This window comes from Dipteris shenzhenensis, chromosome 18 (genome assembly GCF_047967505.1).
Source record: "Dipteris shenzhenensis isolate YYH24624 ecotype China chromosome 18, Dip_SZ_1.0, whole genome shotgun sequence".
Classification (NCBI taxonomy): domain Eukaryota; kingdom Viridiplantae; phylum Streptophyta; class Polypodiopsida; order Gleicheniales; family Dipteridaceae; genus Dipteris; species Dipteris shenzhenensis.
This window is the reverse complement of record NC_141613.1, coordinates 1,631,212-1,656,597: the sequence shown is the minus strand read 5'-3', so window position 1 is coordinate 1,656,597 and position 25,386 is coordinate 1,631,212. Positions and strand designations below refer to the sequence as shown.

The 25,386-nt window shown below is 46.5% G+C and overlaps 1 protein-coding gene across 3 annotated transcripts in view; it reads left to right on the top strand.

Annotated features, from left to right (window-relative positions):
- PTAC6 (plastid transcriptionally active 6) overlaps nucleotides 1-17,578 on the top strand; it is a 94,623-nt gene extending 77,045 nt beyond the window's left edge. Inside the window, exons 6-7 of one of the 3 annotated variants that reach the window (XR_015542599.1) lie at nucleotides 16,589-16,810; nucleotides 17,046-17,578. Coding sequence is in view for 1 of the 3 variants with exons in the window: in XM_087389531.1 (XP_087245657.1) it covers nucleotides 16,589-16,705 (117 nt within the window). In the remaining 2 variants the exon portion in view is untranslated. Of the gene's footprint in view, nucleotides 1-16,588 lie in introns of all 3 variants that reach the window. The other 2 variants (XR_015542598.1, XM_087389531.1) reach the window with 2 other exon arrangements.
- Nucleotides 17,579-25,386: the final 7,808 nt, after the last annotated feature.

Sequence of the window (25,386 nt, the reverse complement as noted above, 5' to 3'; positions counted from 1 at the left end):
GAAAGTACACTTCCGCCAAGCATTGAAACAATGTTAGAGAAGCTCATGGAACAGAACAGACTCCTCTTGGCCCAGCTTGAAGACACTTCATGGCAGTTGGGCGAAAAAGATAAGCAGCTGGAGGAAACGCAGAAACGACTCGAAGTAAAAAAAAGTATAGAGGAGAACAAACCTGAAGAAGGCAAGGGACTCTCAGAATTGGAAAAACTACTCTTGCTGATGCACGAAGAGCATGAAGAAGAGGCAGCACTTCGGTGTGATGAGATGGCCCAAGCGAGAAGCAGCACCCAACTCGATCGGGAAGCTCGATCGGGAAGCTATGTTGCTCCAATACAAACAGATGTTGGCCACTATGCAGGCTAGCATGAGCACTATCTCCTCGGGTTTGATGGCACCAAAAGTTACTCCACTCACCCGGTCCACTCCGAATTTCACGAAATATGATGGTAAGTGCGACCACTCAGACATTTTGTATTTTAATCATCAATTTGTAGCTAATTTTCCGTTCGCTCATATTTAGGATGAACAAGACAAAGTCCACCTAGCCGCCTCTCATCTGATTAGTGGCGCAGTTACCTGGAGGCAGCATTGCTCTAAGTATTACACGAATCCAACTGCTCAAGTTACTAGCTTTAAGTGGGATATGTCAGTGACCAACCTCAAAGCTCAGTTTTTGCCACCTCAGTACTTGATGAACTTGGAAGACGAGTTCCCTCATCTAGCCCAAGTTGGTCTGTTGGTATTAACTTATAGTAATAAGGTGATTACCCTGGCCCAGTAGTTAGGTGTGTCCGAGACCAACAAGATCAAGCAGTTTATTAGGGAGCTGGACTTCGATGCCCTCTCCGTAATTTTGACCCGTTTACTTACAAGCGTGCGCTTACCGATCTTAGAATAAAGAAATGATGCTGAACGAGGGAAAGCCTAAGCAAGTCCAACTTGTAGTCAAATCCCCGCAACAGTCCACCAACCTAGCGGGTAAAGGGCCTCAGTCAAAGGACAATAGCTTTCAAAAGGACAACCAGCAATCAACTGGTTAGAGCCCAAGATGACTGCAGATGAAAAAGCTAAGGCGGACATTACGGGAGGATACTTACAGCCCACGAACAGAAGCGGTACCACGCGGAGCACCGTTGTTTCCATTGTCACCACATCGTTGGGCATGGAAAGAAGGATTGTCCCAAATGGTTGGTCGAGAAGGTTGTGAAAGTGCCAACTTCTATCATTGCCACTGCTTTGGCACCCCCAACTCCACCTACCACAACTATGAACGCAGTCCTATCTGCTTTGAACGCCATACCCTCGGTGGCCTTTCAAGGTAAGAAGGAGGGCATGCTCGACGAGCAAAATAAAGCCCTCATCAGGGCCTATGGCACGGCTAAGGGACAACAATTTGTTGTCTTATTTGACATGGGGTGTTCAGAAGCCACCATCTCCTCTTAGCTCGCAAAAAAGATGGGGTTCACCTTAGTGTCTCATGAGCTTGCGGTGGACGGGTTCACACTAGGGCTACACACTCAGATCACACACAAGGCGGAAAGATTTCTTTCTCAGTTCATAAGGCCTCTTTTTAGTGTGACTTCATTCTCACACCTCTTTTAGGTTGCGACATGATACTGGGTATCTAGTGATTTCGAGAATATTCACCTGTGCCCAATTGGCGGCAGGATTCCTTCAACATTCTTGAAGAACTACCTGACCTAGCCATTATCCACGGGACAGAAGCATTCCTGGAATCCCTTTGATCTCCCACGTCCAAGTAGATCGTGTTGTTCGCAAAGGTGTCGTATGTGCATTTGTGTATGTCCGCTGTCAGCTCAATTCAGTGCAGCGAGCTCCTTCTTTGGGGCAGGCCATGGCCGATCTAATCCAAGAGTTTCAAGATATTATGCTCTGGGATGATCTTCCACCACAGCTTCCGCCCCATAGACCCGAGGACCATTGGATTGAATTAGTCCCAGATTTAATGCCTCCCAGCAAGTTTCCTTACAGAATAAAGCTAGAGCGATATTTTTACTGGCCTAAAATGCGGAAGGATGTATACAACTATGTGTAGAGACCCCAAATCTGCCAAAAGGTAAACTTGTCCCATCAGAAGACGGTAGGATTGCTTGAGCCCTTACCACCTGAAGGTCCTTTCTAGGGCATCACGATGGAATTTGTGGGACCCCTTTCCGCATCTACAAGTATGCGAAATACTCAATGTCTAACCATTGCTGATCAGTTCAGTAAATTTTGTATGCTTATTCCGTGCAAGCAGACAGCCAGTGCAAAAGACATAGCCTGCTTATTTATCAAGTATTGGTAACCGAGTGAAGGGATTGCAACGGACCATTACCGCAGACAGAGATTCCAAATTCACCTCACACTTATGGAGGGCTGTGTTTGAAAACTTTGGCACCAAGCTTTTGATGTCCAACGCATTTCATCCGCAAACGGACAGGCAATCAGTGTTAGAAATCGACTAACAGAGGGTACACATAGCAGAAGACTGATAGAATAGCCCACGAGCTCACACAATGTGTGGGGAGTGGAATCACAAACTTCTTAAACTTATATGCATCACATAGAACAGGAAATAGACAGTAGACATAGCCAGATATAGAATCCACCAAAACAATATATTTCTGTCCAAAACTATGGACACAACAAAAGAGGTAGATTCAAAGTCCCACCAATGATGTGGGCCTTTGATCTTATTAAATGTCCTTCTCTATCTTCTAGTCTCTTCTAGAACCCTGAGTCCACGTGCTCCACCTGGAGCATAGTAGACTCTCTGTCCGGAATGTTCTTCTCCACCTTACTGCCTGGGTACAGCCTAGATGGGCAGAATTCTGTGAGCTAGGTATGCAGCTTCAAGGTCTCTTTCTCCTCCTGAACATAGGCCCAAAGATAGCCCTGCTACTGCTCCTTTCTTCTGGTGGATTGGCTGCTCCAGAAGATGGTTTGTGAGGGCTGAATGGCCCTCTTTTATAGGCCCAGCGCCTGCTTGCAAAAACTGACCAGTCAGCGTAATGGCCGACAGGCATGCTGGCCGACTTGGTTGGCTGGTCCAACCAGCCCTATATAAGGGCCTATGACAGGACCTTTCGGGCTGTTGTCTTTGACACTGTAGGAGCCTCTTGCAGGCCCTTTGCCTGCCCAATTCCCCCCCTTTTTACAGCCCTTGTGCTTCCCTCTGCAGTCACTCTTTGGCCCGCCATGCTGCACCATGTGCGAGCTTTGTTCCGCCTCCTGCGTGCCTCTGTCTGCCCACATGTCAGCCTGTGTGCTGCCAATCTGGCAGCCTCTGCCCTTTGCTGTGTTGCCCACATGACAGCCATCATGCTGTCCATGTGGCAGCCCCTTTTCTTCACTCTTTTCTCTGGGCCAATGTCCTAGGTCTCCCTCCCCCATGCTCTCCTCATATGGGGGCTTACAGATGGGGAGGTGACTATTCCAACACCCCCTCTTATCGACACTTCTCGGCCCAATGCCAACACGTCAATGACGATGCTCCAGTAACTCCTTGGTGTTAGTCCTCTGGAACATTTCTATGTCGAAATCTTTTTCTGGCTTTCATCCAGGGGCTCTTGCTCCACCAGGTCTGGTTCCGCTTCTGCACACCATCCCAGTACACAGGTCCATCTCTGGTAGCACCTCCTGGCACCGCCACCTTCAGTCATGTTCCCGCCTTCGAACTCGAGCAATCCAGATGCCATGATCTTCCAGTTGTTCCCCTAATAATGAGTGAACAACCTGGAGTCTTCCAGGCTCCATGCTTTGAGGGTCTGTTTCATCCTGACCTTCCTTGGGCAAGGTCCACAACAAAAGAATATCTTCAGATAAATTAGACCACGAACTCTCACTGAGCTCTCAAGCAAGTACTCTTCTGGCTTCAATACACCTTGTCCATCACTTCCAACAATATGTGTCCAAGATTTGAAGAAGCACCCACACTTCCCATTTTGCCTTTGAACAAGGCCCATTCCTTCCAATCTTGCATGACTTGAGACAGATGAAGAGTAGATTCTCTTCGACATGTGGACTTACAATCCTTCCACAAGATCTATTGCACACCGCTCTGATACCACTGTTAGGTTGAGGATTCTATATTGCATGCAAAGATTGCTTCTCAATCACAAGCTAGCTCAGACGAAGTGTCGTATGCATGTATTATCAAAACAACTATCTCAAATAATCTACGACTAAGGCTTTATCAATATTGAAAAGCGAAAGACAGTGAAAGCTTCTCGACACTTATAATAATCACTAATGAATTGACATCAACTCAAGAGCTTTTGACGACAGACTTCTTGCTCACACCGACCGGTTTTGTTGCAGGTTACAAGACACATATGTTTGTACGACTCAACGAAGGACCCTAGCAGCTGCAAGACTCTAATAAACACTGTAGGCTCAAAGCTTGGACAAAGAGAGGAAGAACTTTCAGTTGCTTATAACGTTGCTTTGATCACCCGCCGTGCACACGGTTGGAGCTGAGAGAACTGCCACAGGTCGCGTGTCCCTTGAAGAAGTGTCTAGTCGAGTCCATGTGGAGACAACCACCCATGCCTAGCACCACGTGCCCTCCTTGTAATTGATCCACCACCAAAACACGCTCACGAGCCAATCAACAACATTTTCCTTGCATGGACCAATCACCATCTAGTATCCTTATGTCCCAACAAGAGACCAAACCACATGAGGATGTAACCTAGGGTTCAACTCCAACAATTGTCTCTTATCTTGCAGACCCCTCTGTTATGAATTCTTGAAACTCTGCCAAGCTTTTTACAATATTAACTATAAGGATCCTTGCATGGGCCAATCACCATCTAACAAGAGACCAAACCACATGAGGATGTAACCTAGGCTTCAACTCCAACAATTGTCTCTTATCTTGCAGACCCCTCTGTTATGAATTCTTGAAACTCCGCCAAGCTTTTGACAATATTAACTATATGAGGTGAAAGTGGCATCTTGATGTCCATTGTCTGCAGAAGGAAAAATCCTTGCATGGGCCAATCACCATCTAACAAGAGACCAAACCACATGAGGATGTAACCTAGGCTTCAACTCCAACAATTGTCTCTTATCTTGCAGACCCCTCTGTTATGAATTCTTGAAACTCCGCCAAGCTTTTGACAATATTAACTATACGAGGTGAAAGTGGCATCTTGATGTTTGCAGAAGGAAAAATCCACTAAATGCTATACATCCAATAATCGCCGGAAGGAGTGCAAGACCTAGTGCAACGAAGAAAGAAATCTTTCCAAGGCTTTTGCCCCGAAATAAGCCTGGTCACAAGCTTGCAAAGCACGCTCTGCACTGAAAATTAGGGTCAATAATGTTCACCCCTTCCTCTTGCGCCGAAAGAACCAAGGTCTCCCAAACCACTATGGCTCTCTATCCGAGGACCAATCAAGTCCACTCCATAGAAAATTCCCGATGTCACTTAACTGAGAAATGCATCCCCTAGAGTTTTTTTTGCGCAAAAAGTAGTGCTAGTTATATTACTTGAAAGCGAGAGTACAAGAGGGCCTAAAGGCCAGCGGGCTGCAATCACAAAATGGATACAGCTCGAGGAGCCAAAATGCTAATTACACGCCTCTCAGGACATAATCATCGGAGAGTGGACAAACAGCCACGGTGGGGGGGCGTAATGCCACTGAAGACTGTGAGTAGAGTGCTGGAAGAACAACTCCTGGTGGTCCCGCGAAGGAAGCGCCGTCTCTTTTCCTTCCTTGCCTGGGACTCCCCCTGAATCTGATCCCACTGACCCTTGAGCGTGTGAATGATCGTGCTCCAAATGTCTGCTAGGGTTTGGGTAGCAGAAGAAGCCTGATCTCCTACGGTCTGCACGCACCTGGAAGTCCAGATATGCCAGCCTGTAATGCTCCCTATGATCTCCCAAACTGGGTGCTGAGTCATCGCTCCTGCATCTGTCTCTGTCAGATGCCAAGGGAAGCTGTCCATGTATGCCCAGGTGGCCTGCGTGATGAAGAAGACGGGATCCTGCCTAGAGAACTCATAAGCCAAGTGATGTCCCATCTCAGTGCTGCACCAGCAAACGGCTCCCCAAGTGATCGGTCCTAGCTCGGGTGCAGCCCTCGCTAAGATCCCCATGACTCCCTTCCAAACTATCTGCGCATGCGAGCAGCTCCAAAGGCAGTGCTTCAGGGACTCCTCCTGAAAACACATCTGGTAGTGCCCCTCCTGCCCCATCTGCCTCAGCCAGCTGCCAACTAGTAGCCCCTTGTGTGCCACCATCCAAAGAAAGTAAGAGATCTTCCTCGGCCGCCAGCTTGCCCAAAGAGTCTTCCAGAAAGTGCGAAGAAAGACCAGAGATATCCCCTGGGCATACCAACTATGTGCCTATGTGGGTAGGCCGTGCTAGAGAGCCCCAAGAGCACGCCTACCAGTATGCGCACTGTAAGAGAAGAAGGGGGTAGGGTTCTCTGAGGTCTCCAATGGTGGCCAGCGCCACTCCCTTGGGTCCCACTCCACCTCTGTCAAGGAACGGCCCTCCCATATCCAGAGTCTCCAGTCCTGGTCCTGCATAATCAGGGGGTCTATACGCCACGTTTTCCCTTGCAGCCCTACGATGCGAAGGCACTGCCAGGGAAGCTGGGGGTCGATCACGTCCTCTCTGCTTTGTAGGCGGCTATCATCGGCGACGGAGAAGAAGTGGATCGAGGAGTCCGAGAAAAGGCATGCAACCACCAAAGGAATGCCCCGTGGACTGAACTGTCCTAGCCACCTCTGATCTCCCGGGAAGAGCTGTCCGGTGACCATGGGAATCCTCCAACCTGCAAGAATGGCATCATCGATCTCCGCTCGCCGAGCCTGGATCCCACGTGCCGTACCTACTGCTGCTGCCAACTCGCCTGGGCTCAGTTGGTTGTAGACGTCCCTCCAAACCCGGAGCGAGCGCGCGGGCCCAGGCACCCAGAGCGCCCAAGGGATATGGGATCTCTCTCCAAGCTGGCGACCTGTATCATCTGTCACTTGGCTGTTCCAGATCAGGGGCTGTCTGTCTATCTCCTCTCGGCAGCTAGGGGGAACCTGGGAGAGGGTGTGTCGCAACTTCCTCCAGACCGAGACGAGGCTACAGAGGAAGGGGGAACGGGGTGAGTCAATGGGGCAGAAGTGAAGATCCACCGGATAGATGGCTGCCAATCACCCCCTCTCTGGGGGGTACACGCGCTGAGACCATGCTAAAGCAAGAGCTTCCACGTCTGCCCTCCTGGGGTCAGACCGCGGATGACTAACTTGCCAAGTAGTGCCTAACTTTGCAGTTCTGGATCTATGATGCCAAGGCCGCCCTCTGTCTGGGGGAGAATGACCGTCTGCCAGGCGACCCGGGCTCTGGTGGTGCCGGAACCATCTGATCCAGACCAAAGGAATGCATCCCCTAGAGTAGCACCAAATCATTCTAGCATATTGATAAGCAGGGCACAGTGGGATGGTGGCCTATTGAGGTGCTTGGAGGATATGCAACCGGCTCTCCTAGTAGGCCGAGAAGAGGCCTAGTGCTCTTGACCAGATTGAGAGGGTCGAGCACTAGGATGCATGAGATTTGATGCAAGAGATTCCGGGGGCATGGTGGGATGGACTCGATCGGACCATCGATGCCACGGACCATCCATGTTGGTTTGGGTGGTTCTTCAGGACTAATGTTCTTAGAGTCTTCTACCTACAAGAGGATTGTGTTGAAAAGTACCCAATTTCTTTTGTATGGGCGTGAGTGAATACTCCAGGTGAAGTCAGAATGAGGGGACAGTGACATGGGGACGATGGGGTCCTAGACTTTGTAGAGTGGTAGAGGATAATAGTATTGGCCGTTTTGGGGCGGACTTGGACCGTCGATCCCCAACCTTATCTGTATTGATTGAAATTTAGGTGGCATCTCCGCTTATGTGAGGGTAGTCCCTTACTTGAGGTTCATGGTATATGGTTTTAGCTAGATGCGACTGCATGGATTCCCTCACAAAAGTAGCATTGGCTAGAGTGGCAAGTGCCACATAAGACCTTTACTAGGTTTTGGGCCCAAGACTAGCCTCTGCCCCGAGGAAAGATCTCCTATTTCTTATGGAGGACTTGAACAAACGCAGCAACCGGAGCGGTTTGACAGTGGACAGCACCGCGGCCCAGAAGAAAGGGGCCCACCCAAAGCCCATGCCGCTCACCACATCCTCGACCTCTATGGTTACCACTACTATTTCACCACCATCTTCCGCCTCATCATCTACGCCACCTCTCTCCTCCCCCTCTCTTGCATCATCATCACAGGTCTCCTCTCCAGTAGCCTCACCACTGGCCCCATTAGCCACGGCTCCACAGTACTTTCCCCTCGTATCACCTCTACCTCTCAGTCAGCCACCCTTCATCACCTCGTCTGACCTCGCTACTCCTACATATCACTCCCCCGCCCAAATCATACTGTCCCCACCCTCAATACAACCTCAGCAGCCCACCTTAATTCCAACCCCTCTCGAGATCCAGTTCCCACCTGGATCAGGACATCTTAGGCCCCCGCTAGATGCTTGGGACTCCCTATTGGCTGAGATACACAGCATCCGGGCCCGTCAGGCAGAGCTGACACATTACACCTAGGAGTAGGCCTGATACACCCAGGAGGAGGCCCGCATTATACACGAGCAGGGCACCCTTATCCAGGAACTCAGACACGACATCACACAGCTTCCAGAGGAGCTCGGGACCCTCAGAGCAGCGCTTGGAGGGACCCCAATCACAGAGATGGAGGCACAGATAGCCACGATACAATCGGCTATAGTAGAGACGACTGGATGGGTGGACGTGGCAAAACGGGAGCCCGCAAAGGCAACCGTTTCAGCCGCCATACAGGAGCAGCAGCAAAGGGCTTTGAAGGCCCTCAACATCCGGATACGAGGGATCACGCGAGACAGCACTAGCACCACTACGACGCCCATGGAGGAGGCGATTACCTTTGTGACCACCACCATGGGGGTCCCCGACCATGGCATAGAGGGAGCATGGCGTGTTGGGAGAGATCCCAACCGAGAGCAGCCCCTAGTCATTCGCTTCATAGATTCACATGCTCGTCTAGCGACACTCCGACGCTGAGCCTCTCTACGAGAGCATCCCACCCTGTCCATGGACGAGGACTTGACACCACTACAGATTGAGGAGCGACGAGTTCTTCTGCAGCAGCGGGATGTTGCCCGCAAGGAGGGGAAATGGGCCGTGGTCCGAGATGGTAGGTTGTTGATCGGCACCCGTTGGGCTCCCACCCGTACTCCCTTGGGGGACGGGGCCTATGAGACTCAGGTTTTCGAGACCCTAGACTGCACCATTTGGAACTGTAATGGCACCTTATGGTCAGACCTAGGAAAGTTCTCTGAGTCTTATACAGGACGAGACATAGTCTTTTACACAGAGACACACCAGAGCCCAGAGCGTCCACTACCGATAGTCAGTGGCTACACATGGGAGTTAGCCTTCAGGGATGAGACGAGGGATACAGGAGGAGTCCGAGGATCAGGCGGGGTTGCAGTATTGTACAGGTCTTCCCTCGCTGGAGCCATCTCCATTGAGAGGAAGGACGACACTCCCGATTCATGTGGATCCGGATCCGACGCACAGACACCCGTGACCTTTTCATAGCAATATGCTACTTCCTCCCAGACACATCCCACTTCGCCAGAGTGGCACGAGAAGAGGGTGAGACATCTCCATATGCACCCTTACATCAGGATATTCCAAACCTTTCAGCCCACGGGAAAGTTCTCCTTGTTGGGGACTTCAACGCCAGGACGAGTACACGGCAGGCGCCACTCTTGGACTTCTGAGACGACTCTATCATGCTTCCAGACATGGACCTAGATGGAGCAGGTATGACTAGGACCTCATCGGACTGACACGGGCTTGTTACACCATATGGACACACGCTCCTTTATTTAGGCAGGATGCATGATCTCATCATCTACAACGGGCTGGACCTATGGCCCTCCTCAAGTGGTTTTACTTGCTTCCCACATGGGGGGGGGCACTAGTGTAGTAGATTACATCATGGGATCCCCTACCTTCACTTCATATATCACCCATTTCACCGTAGCACCACTCCCTCTAAGAGCTGATCACACATACCTATTCTTCACTATCGCCACCCCATGCTTAGCCACACCACACACGCCACATAGGAAGCACGACACCTACCACGACATACACTTTGATCACAGCCTCTCACCAGCCTACTCTGGATGCCTAAACAGACTCCTAACCTACATCGATCACATACCACTCATAGAGGACCGTGCTGCCCTGATTAGTCGCACACTCCACGAGGCTGCCCTCCAAATCTTTCCCCACACCACATGGTCCACTAGACCACCACCTCTTGGTTCTGTACCCTGCAACAATTGGTACGATGCGGAGTGCAAGGCTTATCGCCGACAGCTCCGACTTGAAACCAGACGTCACCTCCCGAACACACCAAACACGGTACGCAAGTACCGACGTCTTGTACGTCGGAAGAAGCAGGCTTTTCTTCGTCAAAATGAGGAGGAGCTGTTGCACATCTTGTTCAGCGGCAACTCCAAGGATTTTTGGCAGAGATTCCTTGAGCGTAGGTCCCCATCAGCCCTCATCGACACGAGAGTCTGGGACACGTATGCACACCATCTATATGATGTCCCACACCAGCCCACTCCAGACCTCGTACACACACCTCGTCCCGCCACTTGCACGTTGTTGACCAGAGGGGGAGTCAAGGACGCGACATTGAAACTGCACAATGGCCGAGCTAAGGATCACGAGGGGCTATGCACTGAGTTTATCGCATATGGGACCGACACGTTAGCCCCGATCCTAGCAAAGCTATTCAATGACGTTGTTTGCCTTGGCTTCCCCCGCACTTGGACACTCAACACCATCACCCCCATCCACAAGGTAGGGGATCCCATGGACCCGAGTACACTACAGGACTATCATGATTGGACATGTGATGTCCAAGATCTTTGCAGCTGTATTGGATGCATCGGTCAGCCTGTTCGCAGAGATGAGAGGGCTCAGAGTAGAGGGTCAGGTTGGTTTCAGGCGAGACCATGGGACTATGGGTCACATACTCACACTCATGAGTGTCATTGAGGAGGCCAGATCACGGAAGGTGAGGGTATACTGTTGCTTTGTGGATTTCCACAGAGCCTTTGACAAAGTACCTCGAGCTCGTCTTATCACACGTCTACAGACACTGGGATTTGATCAGGAGATCATCTGGGCAGTCATGGCACTGTATGAGAGTCTCAGGCCGAGTTCGTACAGGCGCAGGTTGGACAGATGAGATCCTGAGTACCATAGGGGTCAAACAGGGTTGTCCCTTATCACCGACCCTGTTTGGCCTCTACATCGATGAGCTTGAGACTTTCATGGGGACGTTCGGAGGGACCGGTTGCTCACTTGCTGGGATCATCATCAGGATTCTTCATTATGCAGATGATGTGGCACTCTTGTCGTCCACACCCGAGAGGCTCCAGTGACATGTGGATGAACTGCAGGTTTTTTGTTTATCCCATGATTTGGAGGTTAACCTTGGCAAGACCAAGGTCATGATCTTTAACACCTCTCGAGCAAACATGCAACAGAAACAGTTTGCTTTTACTTTGGGTGGGTCACCAGTTGAGATCGTATCTTCATACACTTACTTGGGGGTCATCTTCTCTGGCCCGATCTTCATGATGAGACCAGCGATGCAGGCCAGACTGAGCAAGGGATACGCCTCACTAGCTCGGCTAGAGAGACAGTGCTTTCACTCCCACTTCCAGGACCCTCGGACCAAGGCTCTTCTCTTTGACTCCTTGGTCCGACCAGCCAATATGTATGGTAGCCCTTGTTGGGGGCTTGACATGTCAGAGATGGAGTGGACACGGGTGGAGTGCTTGCAGATTCTCATGCTCTCACGGATGATCCGGGGAAAACCGTCTGTACCACATCACATCATTCAGGACAAGTTTGGTGCTTCTCCACTCTAGCTAGATGCAGCCTTTCAGACCAAAACATATCTACACCGGGTTAGATCATATGGGGACTGCACATCAGGGAGATAGAGGTTGCCATGGTTGGCTCTCGATTACTCCGTGAGGTTGGCAGTAGAGGGAGACGAGCGATGCTGGTATGCACGGACTCACAGATGGTTTGTGAGACTAGGGTTCCACATCGATAGGATACCTTCTTTTCAGTACAGTTTAGATGCCCCTCCGGTACTCCCACCCACCATCCCGATTGGGCCACATACCAACCAAGTGATTCGAGAGGATCTCCTGCAGCTAACATCTTTAGGACTTGGTTGGAGCCGAGGGAGCTTCCAACGAAGCTGAGTTTCTACTGAGATTACTGTCTTCGCATTTCGGAGGAGGGATTCATCACACCACCGGGGTACACTGAGCTTCATATGCCTCACTCACTACGGATCTCCATCGGACAGTTTCAGGTATCATCACACCGCCTCCGCATAGAGAGCGGCAGAGCAAAGGGGATTCCTAGGGAGCATCGCTTATGCATATTGTGCGACTGTTAGGAGATTGAGTCGGAGGAGTACTTTATTTTCAGGCGCCTAGTGTACTACGAGATCCGAGGTCGCTACCACTGCCTCTTCAGAGACGGCTCCGGGCTCGTTTCCAGATTCCTCGGCTACTCAGATCAGAGATGCCTCGCGGCCTTCATTCACGAGGGAATCCGAGATAGAGAGTAGTGACTCAGGCGACGGGGCTTGGCCACATCATCAGACACCTCTCAGAGCAGGATCACAGAGTTCTTCCATCGAGTGACATTGATCGTCCAGTCTCTAGCCGTCGACGTGACAGAGACCCCGACCCGACGATTGCAACACGACACACGAGACATCGAGGGGACACATAGATCACTCTGGCGGACCTCCCGTCATTGTTTAGACCTGGGATACGTCCCACAGGAGTCACGGTGGCTCTGGTCTTGCGTCGAGGCTCGTCCAGGAGACCGAGACGCACGGCACCCCTTGACGGGCACCAACATCCCATCACCGGCTATGCACTAGCCAGGGGGACATGACATACGGAGGATTCCGCTCCGCTCCAGTCCTTTTCTTTTCATTGGTACATCCAGATGTATTTGATTATGTATGATCAGACTTAGGATTCAGCACGGGTGATGATGCTCGTTTCAGTAGCTCCACCCTTACTGTGATTTGTATCAGGTTTTCTTTCAGTCTCATAGACCCATCGGTCTTCCGAAGACTCTAATAAAATTTCTTTCTTTCATGGAGGGCTCCCAGTAGAATCATGATTGGAGCAGATGAGAGTAGATGGGGCATCACTGCTGTGATGCTTGGGACCTTGAGACGATAGCTCACTACTTGTGGAGTTGTCTAGAGGCTTAGAGGATCTGACAACGTTCCCTCAAGACCGCTGGTTGATCGAGGGACGACACAATTTCCACATTGAGATGTTCTCTCCAGTCTACAAGATAGATGGTTTGAGCATCACTTGCTTGGATATCTAGGACTCAATTCTTGCCTCTTGCCAGAGCATAGCAATGCAGACTGAGAAAACATACCTTGGCCATATGTTCTCCTTGTGTTTGGAGAAGTCAGGCACCTCCTCGAAGTACCTGTTAGAATAGCCTCCTTTTGAATCTGTGGGCACTGGGCATTCACTAGTGTGTTCTCTACATTTCGTTAGAATTTGGTCCACTACAGCCTTGTTCTTAGCATGATGGAGCAACATGTGCTGCCCATCAGCTTCACATAAGTCTCTAGCTCCTCTGACTATTGTTCTATGTTGGACATGCATACGCTCCTACCTGATCAATGACACCGATCTTGTGGCTTCTGAGTAAGAACAATTCTTGTTGTATCAGATTGGCTAAATCTGGCTCAAGACTCTTCGTTTTGGGCTCGTTGTCCTTTTTTTGATTCGCTTTCTTCTTTTGCAATCTCGCACAAGATGTCTGCACTGATCAATGTAGCAATGCATCTTTTTCTTACCGTCATTATTAGAATAGTTGCCGTTTGTGAAGAATCCTTCTTGTTTTGCTTACCCTTTCTGAGTTTTCCTTTACCCTTCCCTGCAAAAGCACCTTCTCGTCACCATGATTATCCTACAACTTTAATCTAGCCTCTACTTGGAACAATAAAGAACAGACCTCCTCGAACATGAGAGGCCTTGACCTTTCTACAGTCGTTAGGGCAGTCACTAGTTCATTGAAACTGCGTGGAAGCTTACTGAAGAAAAGCATGGCATGCTGATTGCTGTAAACCTTTGGGCCCCACTGCCACAAGTTGGGGCTTGAGAACCTCCACCTTGACCATAGGTCATTGAGAGGTTCCCCTTCTTTGAGTGCAATTGTGATGATAACTGATTTTGGAGAGTAACTATTTGTGTGGCATTGGTTTGGTACATATCTTTCAAGATTTTCCAAGCCTCACTTATGGTGTCCGCCATTTGGGTGTGCAGATGAACTTTAACCGAGCTTCTCATCACCATCATTGTTCTACAAACTTTAACCTAGCCTCTGCTTTGAGCAAGAACTCAGTTTTAGTTATCTTAATCACAAAGGCTTTTAAGGAGAGGGCCCAAATCTTCATGGCCAGTGAGCACCAGGAGCTGCCATCAATTAGCCGATTCTGCCACCTTCCCACTCGGCTCTCAGTCAGTTTTAGCAATATCACAAAGGTTTTTAAGGAGAGAAGGACTCGAATCTTCATGAGCGGTGATCACAAGGAGCTGCCATCAATGCGCCTTATACTTCGCAACCTTACACATCGACTCACACAGCATTGAATGCTTGACTACAAAGTTAATTTTCACTAAGGTTTGATCACCACGATTTCTAGTAGGCTCCTCCAATGATGCATGTAGATTTGCCAACAAACACCTTAACCCAACACATTCCACTGTGGTTATGAAAGCTGCACTCAACCCAACTTCACAAGATGAGGTAGCAACTGTCGATTGTTTCATAATAAGCCAAGAAATGCATGAATTTCCGAGGTAGAAACAATTACCGCTGGCTGAATGCCTAGTGTCGAAGTCTCCACCCCAGTCCGAGTCGTTGCAAGCATGTAAATCAAGCCCCCCCCTTCCCCGTCCTCTCTCTCGAAATAGCAAACCAAGAAACCTAGTCTCCTGTAGGTATCTGAACACACCTTTCACAGCCTGCCCTACAATCATGTAACCAAGAAGGTCTTATACCGGTTCAGATTTTAAAGCTCCAAGCCCATTTCACATCCTATGGAGCCAGAGCTTAAGCTGTCCCTGCATGATACCAGTGAAACATTTGATGCCACCATTTACAGCCAGGCTGTGGGATGCCTGATTTACTTGTGTAATATGCAGCTAGACACTCAGTATGCAGTGTCCCACGTAAGCAAATCTATGCACAGCCCAAAGGCTTCACATTCTCATAGGAAAACCTTTGCTCACCCTATGTGGATGATTAGAACTACGAACACGCAATGGATCTCCCTTTTTCAAGGACACTGGAGGCTAAACATGTAGAACCCCATAAGGGTTGCGTGAGATCAATTGACTACACGATTATCAATCCACCCACAAAGCATATCGTGGAGTACCTCAGAATTGATGACGAGACATTGGAGTCCCACCACAGTGCCATATCTCTCAGTATAGAAGGAACACGATTGGGGGATTGCTTCGTCCAGAAGCGCATTATGCTGCTAAAGGCTTTTTTGGGATGGAAGCCAATATGTCCTCTAATCATACTTTGAGTAGGTTTCCCGCCAAAGTGCTTAAGATTCTGACACCGTATCAAGTCTCTCTATGACAGAAAACCCAATGTGGGTTAATTCGCGCGTTTAAATAAGACTGCCTTCTCCTGCACTTCTGGCCTCTGTGTTCAGCCCCTACTTTCTTAACTATCCTGTTCCATTTCTTCTATCAACAATGGGTTCTTTCCCTGCTACTGTTATGATGGCCTCCTTAGATGCCGTTCATGCATTAAAATCCTCTGCTAGGATGATTGCGTGATCCTTTGAGTACCCGTATATATTCTCTCCCAAACGCATGAAGGCGTTATCTTGTGATCTGTTTGTTTGTGGAGATTGGGGGCGTAAAATAGCAAACTGCCATGCCTATCTCGGCTTGCATGAAGCCATCCTTCCTCAAGTGAAGGAAATGTTACAACAGAAGGCCATTTTGGTTGCATGATATGGGGGTACAGATGATTGACATTCTTCGTGATTGGAAACATTTGGTGGCCATGCTTACCAGCATTGCTCATTCCCCTTAGACGCAGACTGCATGGATGCTGATGAGAGCTCTGCAAGGTAGTTTATGTCTACCCATGTCTGTTTTTGACTTGGTCTAGGTATGTGATGATCTGGATTGAGGCATCCATGTGGAGGGGTCTCACTGCAAACTTGGCCAAGATAATGTCGTGTGGAGTATATCTCTCCCCCCGAATCATGTGAGAGAGTATCATGACCTGTAATCTCAGAGAGAGAGAGAGAGAGAGAGAGAGAGAGAGAGGTTTGTTAATGTCTGCATGTATGTGTATATGTATGAGAGAGAGAGAGAGAGAGAGAGAGATAGAGAGCTAGCTAATGAAAAACATGGTGCCTATCTTATACCAGTCTAAAAGGAAAAATCCAGATCAAGTCATACAAGAGTTGCACTGGAATAAGACAAAAGAAGCAATGGATAATTACCTGAAGGGCTTTCGGGACTACAACATCTCAAATTGGTTCTAATTTTTTACATATTCCATGCCTCTGTGACCCTTTGAGCTGTATGTGATGTGTTACTAGTGGATGCACAAGCCATGGCAGTCCTTTGTCAAAGCTACGTCTGGGCAGGTAACTCTCTGATTTTTTTAGATTGCATCTTTGAGTATATTGTTACAGGAGACGAGTAACATTGTCCCTGGATGCTTACGTCACCTGTTTGAAAATCTTAGATTGTATTTTGAAGTATTGGGCTGATGTCACTAGTAGATTCAAAAGAAAAAGGCATTTGATACTCTGCTACAGTAAATGCTTTGCATCATCCTTGTAAAACAATTTTGATCTTACAGACTACTGTAATGTTTAGCGTTGCATGAAGCTGGCATCCCCAGATGGAACTTAAGAAGCTAGCCATATTGGCTCTAGAAATGCCTATCAAGCTCCTTTGGATCCTTTATCATGTTGAGATGCATATATACGTTGATCGACTTTCCATATTTGAAATGCTGGAAATAGAAAAGCAGCACGCAGGGATAAAAGGAAAGTATGAAACAATGTTCCTGGTGGTGGAGTTAACGATGATGCTATGGCAAAGGTTGTGGCCCATTCTATTTGAAGATGGCTTTTTGGGGACCACGTGCTCCATTCTCATAGCGTTCTATATTCGGCTACCATTTCCTGGTGGTCATCCTTTATTTGAGCTGCTCTTGGCTTGCATGAGAAAATATCTATTTTGTTGAGAAGTCGTCATATTCTGTGTGCATGATCACCTTGCCTTCAAAGAGCATCAGTCTTGGAGTACCAGGCATCAAGACATGGCAGGAAAAGACATCTGCCACAGTGCTGTCTTGCATTTTAATTGACAATCTATGAATTACACATGACTCTTTTTCTCTTTATGTTGGCTAGGTTTGAGTGATTAATGAATATATGGTATGCATGTTGCTAATTAATCTTGCCTGTTCAAACATTGAAAAAGGTGTTTAAAATCATATACTTTAGAATGGATCTTGTTGCAGCACAAAAAGAGAAGTGCAGTTTAAGCCTCATAATAGCTTGATGATAATCATCCATAAGGCTTCAACTCCTGTAAATATGCACAGCAGGGACTAGTTGCTAAGACTGCTGCAAGATGGTGGGTTAAGCAATAAAAGGTGTTTTTCCGCAGCACATGTACATATGTATGAGCATACAGATGTCAAGGCCATATGTGGAATCACTGGTAAATCCAAATATTGTGTGTAATAGTGATAGATTTGCTGCAATGTAGATAAATTTCATAATTGAGCACACAGAAACATAGAATCTTATCACCTGACGGTTGCATTGCTCTAGAGGTTGGGTTGTTTGCAATTTAAGGGTGTAAATGACGTGGTATTTCTTAATTGAATATTTGCTGGGACATAAAGCTCTGATAGCAAGAGCATTCATAACATAGTAGAGCATGTGTTGGATGTAAAAGTCTTGATAAGCTTCATGAGGTATGGTTTGGGGGAAGTGTGCTGCTTTGGAATATTTGGATCAATACAAGTCTCTTTCTACTCAAGGTTGAGCATTCAATGTTTCGTCCTCAACTGCTCGATACGCGTGTGTTTGGATTAAAAGATCACATAGTAGGAGGTAGATATTTCCTGCCTGGTCAAGCACATGTAGAAATAAGTTTGAAGTTACATCTCAATGTTAGACTACTCTACCCCATGCCTACTCCTATTCCATGGTCCATCCCCCCTGATGCAGTCATATGGGGCCTCATAGGTGGGGAGGTGATCAAATCCTATTCCAACACCCCCTCTCATTGCCCACATTGGCTTGTTCCAAATCTGTTGATGAAGATGCTCCAGTAACTCCCATATCGTAGCCCTTGAACACTCTGGTGTCCTCGTAATCTTTTTGGCTTTTCAACCAGTAGCTCTTGCTCCGTCAGGTCCGGTTCCGCTTTTGCACATTGGTCTGATACACATGTCCATCCTTGGCTGCACCTCATGGCACCACCACCTTCAGTCACAAACTTGCCTTCAAACTCCAGCATTCCAGGTACCAAAATCCTCCCTAAACCCTAAACCCCTAATGATGGGTGAACAGCTTGAAGTCGTCGAAGCACCAAGCTCTCAAGGTCTGTTTCAACTCGTCCTCCATCTGGCTAGGTTTGGAACCAAACGACATACTTGAGACATCAACTTCCAAGCAAAAACCCAGATTACCCGGATCGTGAAGCTCCAATTGTGGTTTTGTGTCGTCCCCCCTCTTAGTCACAACCTCAGTCTCCTGTCTTGTTGAGGAATCCCCCTCTGTTTCAACACACTAGCCAAGCACCTAAATGACTGCAAGCACTCATCGTTGCCCATCACCTTCACAAAGGTCTTTGACTCCTCTCCTGACCAATTCTCCATGTTTGACATCCAAACAGTAACACCAGAATCCATACACCTAATCTTAGTAGCACTCATAGTTGCCACCAAGAAAAGTTCATTTGTCACCACCAAGAGTTGAATCCTCTGACTCTGAGCTGGTACCCTTCTTCTAATTAGCCTTCTTCTTTTTGCAATTTTCACAAAATGTCTTGGCTCATCGCAATAGAAATACTTCTTCTCTTTCTCTCTTCTTCTTCTTGTCTTCTTTTGAAGAGTCTACTCCTCCGTCGGATTTGGGTTGCCTTTGCTAGGCTTACCCTTGTGCTTGCCTTTGCTCTTGCCCTAAGCTACTAGGGCCTTGTCATCCTTATCAGTATCGTTGTATTTCTTTTTCCGAGCTTCTTATTGCAGCAATAATGGAACTAGCTCCTTGAAAGTCACTTGTGTCGCTCTCTTTCTTGCATCATTGTAGTCGCAAAACTATTATAGTTATGGGGGGGCATTCCTAATAAAACAACCGTGCCATCTTGGACAAGCTTGTTCTTTGACCAACTGTTTCTAGTTGATTCCACACCACCTTCATCTTGCTGATATGTTGTACCGAATTCGCTTCATCCATCTATAGCTCCGTCTTGAGGTTCAAGATTGTTGAGCTCATACATATCTCTCAATGTCGTCCAGGCCTTGAAAGAAGAGTTTGCCATCTGTATGTGCAGAAGCATCATATCCTCTTTGGTATCCACAATGATAGCCATGGCTTTCGCATCTCGGATCTGCCATGCTCTTATGCCAGATCTTACTAATATAGGGTCCATTGGTTTTCTTATTGTCGTCGAGGTTGTTGTGGTTGGGATAGTCACGGTGGATAAGGCAACAACTTTGTCCCCCTCGCAATCCCCCACGGCTCCCTCAACACTAAGTGGCTCCGAACCCTCATTTTCCAAAATGGGTAATTGGTCCCGTCGAGCTTGCCTGGCTTACCATAGTTTGGTATGATATCTATGGGTCATGATGATGAACTGAAAGAGGTGAAGAGTTAAGAGTGTACACCTGTTTGAATTTGAGCTAATCCTTCAGATGCGTGTTGAACTTGAGCCTTTCGCTTGGGTATAATCCTTTAGAAGCCGAAGCTAATGCCTCTGAGCAATGAATCAAGGTTGTCCTTTAGCATGTCCTTGCCTTCAAGCTCCACTTCTCGAGAACTTTCATCAGGGCTCTGATACCATGTTAGAAAATGAAATCCCACCAAAGCGTATCCCGTTGGAGAAGACTAATAGATGCGAGCTTAGGAAATTCACACAGAAGTGTTTCACTATGGAATCAAGCTTCATAAACATGTGTGTACTTCACAACCATTGATATGTGTGCAAGCCAGCAAATAGACTATGCATCAAGACAAATATAGAAGCAACACTTATATATTGTCGTTCGTTCGCAAAGTGGACACAATATGATAAAAGGTTCTCCTAATATGTGCCAGGCACCTCTAGATCTTTGAGCTCGTGTGCTCCAATGAGCTCATGTAGACTCCCTATCCAAAGATCCCTTCCACCTTGTTGTCTCTCCTTCATGTTGGAGTGTAAGGGCTCCTTATTTAAGGCAAAGCCCTTGACAAAAACCACATGCTTGTTGAGATTTGATTTGACCTGAAGTGAAATCAACTTATCAATGTTATAAATGACATGAAAAGAGAGATACTTCATGATTTCTTCATGCTTATCTTTGTACATTGATACCTTACATCAATATCTCATCATCTTCTTTGGATATAAAAGCTCTATCCCAAATAAGATGAACCATGCTTATGAATTATGTTAAAATTTAATTCTTGCAATAAAATTGAGTTCTTGTAATAGCAAAAATACACCTTATCATTCTGCATTGCATGAGATCAACTATAGTAATTCTTAATGATTTAGAAAGAACATGAAAGGATTGTCTAGAAGATAGTGTTGAAATTTTTGGGCATTGTTGTTGTCACTGATTCTTCGAAGTGCAGGTTCCAAGGGTGTTGGTTACTTACAGTCGTGTCGTCGCTCGTTGTAGCATTAGTGTTCACAAATGTAGCATAGGTCCTCGGGTCGTATTCTAGTGAGAGGTGTAGGCTAAAGCATGGAAAGAAGATCTCATAAGTGCATGGGTGAGAAAGAGAGCTTGATCATAACGATTGATGGAGGCTCTTGCCTCCATGGGAGTTCAAGGGTTTAGAAGGGGATTTCAGGGTTTGAAAGGGGGATAGGGTTGAGAGAGCTAACTAGGAGTTCCAAGGTTCAGAGGTGCGTGCGAAAGGAAGATGGAGCTTGTAAGTATTCAAGGTTTTCATTGAGTAGATTTAGTCTACGCCAAGTAGGCTATGGCTTCAATTTGTTGCTGATGTTTGGAGTGATTTGCGCTCGGCGGATACTCATTGAAATTCCAGAGAGGTTCCATCCTCCTCTTGACTGCATGTCTAGTATTGTCTCCAAAAATCACCAATGGGATTACTAGGCATGGGTATCCTATTTGTATCTAGTTGCAACTCCTGTGTGGGTGTCCGATTTGAATTATCCAATTCTTGAAGCTCATTGATGGAATCATTAATGGTGTCTTCCATTCAAAACTCAAGGGAGATCTGAGGAATATGTGGTCTTGGGGGAGAGAAAGAGGTTATAAAGGAAAAGCTTGAGGTCGAAGAAAGTAGTGAATTTGAGAAGGTAGAAGTAGGAATGTTGGTGGAAAGTGGAGGGAGAGCAGGGAAAATGGATTTAGCAACTTGATAGTCCTCGAGGTATGGATTGTCAAGTGTTGGGAAAAAGTTAGGTGTAACTAGATGATAGGAGTTAGATTCTTGGATTAGGCGGTAGTGTTGAGAGGCATGGGCAAAGAGGCAAGGCAAGGAATATGGGTTAGCATGGATTTCTGGAAAGGTATGGAGAATAGTATTGGAGTTAGGGAGGGATGTGAGAAGATCAGAATAGAGAGGGGCAAGATAGGGGAGATTAGATTGAAGGTAGATCACATATTTCTCTGGAAGATCTTTGTCGCTTCAGGTAGGCATTGCTAGCTTTAATGTAGGATTTTTCTAGGAGTTATATCCCATGGAAGTTGCTGGTGATTGTTGTAGTAAGGGTAGGAGGCCGGCTACTACTCGAAGAGCAAAGAGGGGGGCTTCGCATCAAGCATTCATATAGTAGTATTGCATCAACCTTTAATTGTATGAGATTTGCATGCACTGAGAGACATAACACATTCTTCTCGTCTTCATCCATCTTTTAGCATAGATCTCGGAGAGTCTTTATGCTTACTGGACTGGTCCAATCAAGACCAGATACTGCATGTAACATCTTGATTTGCAAGTGTTTCCATAGTATGCATATTCTTCCTTCAAAGTGATCCTCTTACTGGATGATTGCAACAAGCTCTTGGTATAATGTAGTGATGTCGTGTAGCAAAAGATCTTGTGTTGACCCCTTTGCATCGTCATTGGCTTGACCTAGTAGTTGAATTTCCAACTTAGAAATTATTGCCTTTTGATTTTTTCAGTCTATGCACTTGTCTTTATACTTACCTATGTGGAGGTGTATGCAAGCTTTAGACTATTGAATTGTTGAGCCGCTTTTGGATGCCCTGGCAATTTATCATTAAGCACGCGGAGTTGGAGTATCTCTTGCTCTTGAGCGTCCAGTTTTGCTTTGGTATTCACAAGTATCTCCCTTGATGCCATGCATTCCTTCTCTAGTGCTTGAATTTGATGTTTACCTTCTTTGAGGCTATTCTGCAACTCCTTGTTTTTGTCTATTGTGGCATGGATTTGATCCTCTTTAAGTAGTAATCTTTCATTTAAATGCACCATTTCCTTCTTGATATCATCACAAGTGACTTACATTTGGGAGAGGGATAACTCGACCTCTTCCTTTATGTTCAAGGCATCGGATATCTGTAGGTGTTTTTCTTGGAGAGAAATCGTGGCTTGTAGGGCATCCTTTCTACTTTCTGTTAGAGCATTTTGTGCAAGGAGTTGCTGCTACATTTGTTCTGCCATGCTTTCCTTGAGCTTAATAATTTCAGACTCCGCACTTTGCAACTTGGTTTGGAGTGATGGGAGCATCTGCCTTTCCATTTCTCTTGCTTGCTCATTTGATGCCATGGTAGCAAATAATTGTGACCATTGTTGTAACTGTTGACTATGATGCTGAATGATTTGAATGTGCTATGGCCTTGCTTATATTGAACATACAATTGAATCCCATGTGCCCATGTGGAATTTTGATCTATTCCTTAGACAACAGTCGGTTATATGGTGCCACTAGAGACATTTGGGGGTTGTGACTCTAGAGTGGTGGAGTCGTCAACGTTGGTGACTTGTGATTCTTGAAGAGGCATGCTATTTGTCTCAATTGCAAAGTCATTATGTGGCATGGCCTCCTCTTGGATTTCGATGCTCGAGTCCTTATGTTGCGGTTACTGAAGTGAGTTGTAGGATTCTTTGGTAGAGTTCCACATTGTCGTTCTTTGGAATTTGTTCGGATTGCCACCCATTCATGTTATTCACATTGAGAGTAGGTGGAGGCTCTAATTCCAATTCGCAGATAATATAAAAGTTTCAAAGTCCTCTATATCTTGTGTTGAAAGACTCTATGGAGTCTTCCTCTTGCTCTATTGCAAACCCAATTATAATGGCCAATAGATGGGCAATGCAGCTTTTGCCATTATGTGTAGTGGATACAGAATTGATTAACAACAAGGATATGTGTTAAGCCCAATCTTGTAGTTTTGCTTTACAAAGGAGTGTAAGAGTTTTGACTGACATATAATTTTTTCTCACTCCTGTATGATTAAATATTTTAGACAAAAACTTAGCTGCCTCTTTGCATATGGGATTTAGAATCATATCATGGCGTATTCCCTCGCTTTGTGACTTTATATTAGTAAATCCCGAATCTCAGAGAATCTTGCATCTAAATGTTTCTTTGGATACTCTTCTTGTGCCTCAGGAAATGAGAAAGCCTCTTGCATAGTGAATCTACTAAGGTATATCTGTAAGGGCTTTTCATGTTACTGTGCTCATGTTACTGTGCTGTACTTATCCTTCTCCAACTATCTGCCTTTATATGACGTTATGAATTGACAAATGCATTCTATCATAGCAAGTGTTGGTAAGAAGGATTGTAGCTTCTCAAAAAAACTTCCTAGACCTTTTTACTGCAAGAAGTTATATGCATCAGGTGACATGGCGAACGTTGAGACTTGTGGCCATACAAGCTATTTTGTTTCATCTATTGCGCTAGCTCTTTGTTGGTTTGGTCATTAAGGTATTTTGCACCTGCATCTTTCATAGTCAAGTGCTCTGCCTCAATTTCTCTTGACTCTAGGGTCCTTAGGTTCTATGGCATATCTTCTTGGCATGTTGCATTTATTTGCTCATCTAGTATCACTGCCAAGAACCACTATCCATGATATTTTTAGTGCTGAAGTTTGGATTGTTGTTCTGAAGCTTGTCCTTCTTCAGGTTAGGGATTTGAGGAGGGCTGTTGAGGTTGAGGTTTGGGCCGTTTGGTATGGTGTCGTTCTGTTAATGGCATTTTTTTATGAGTGGCTAATGCATTTTACTCTTTTTGTGATGACAGTGCCGTGTGTGTGGATCAAAGCAAGTAATCCTTAGGGCTTTTATTTATGCAATTTATTCATGGTGCTCGAAACGTTGTGTGAGTACGCTATGCATGACTAGTGAGGCGGGCATTCCTCATATATGCTAATTTGCTAAGAGAATCATAGGGCAACTAGGACTCAGTCATCACCTCTGAGCCCTAGGTTGAAATCGATTGAAACTACCTATATGTGTGGAGTCGTACATATGCTTGGCGAGTACACGTGATACAATCTAGTCCTAACTATGAAAGACTTGGGGATCCCAAATCTTCATTATTGTCGGGGATGGCTTGCATGTTGATGTAGTAGTGCTTCAATCGGCTCCCGTTTATTGTTGTTGTGAATTGGACTCCATCTAATGTTTCTAGCAACATAATGCTCCGATGGGGTTCATTTTTTTGACTCTATAAGGTCCTTGACCTAGAATTTTTAGCTTGCCCTTATGGACTTTGGTATTGTAAGGCAAAATCAGGTCACCATCCTTGATGTCTTTGTCTTTGAGGTTTCTATCAAACCATGCCTTCCTTATTCGTTTTTCTATTGTCATGGCATGGTAGGCAACTAATCTGGTCTCTATATGCTTCTCTAATTTGGTAGACTCTTTCTTTCAATGATGCATGATCTCCCATACATTCTTGTAATACTTTGCATAGGCTGGGTATTACAATTTCCAGTGGAAACATAGCTTCAGGGTCGTACAGCAATTGAAACAGTGTATTTCTTGTATTG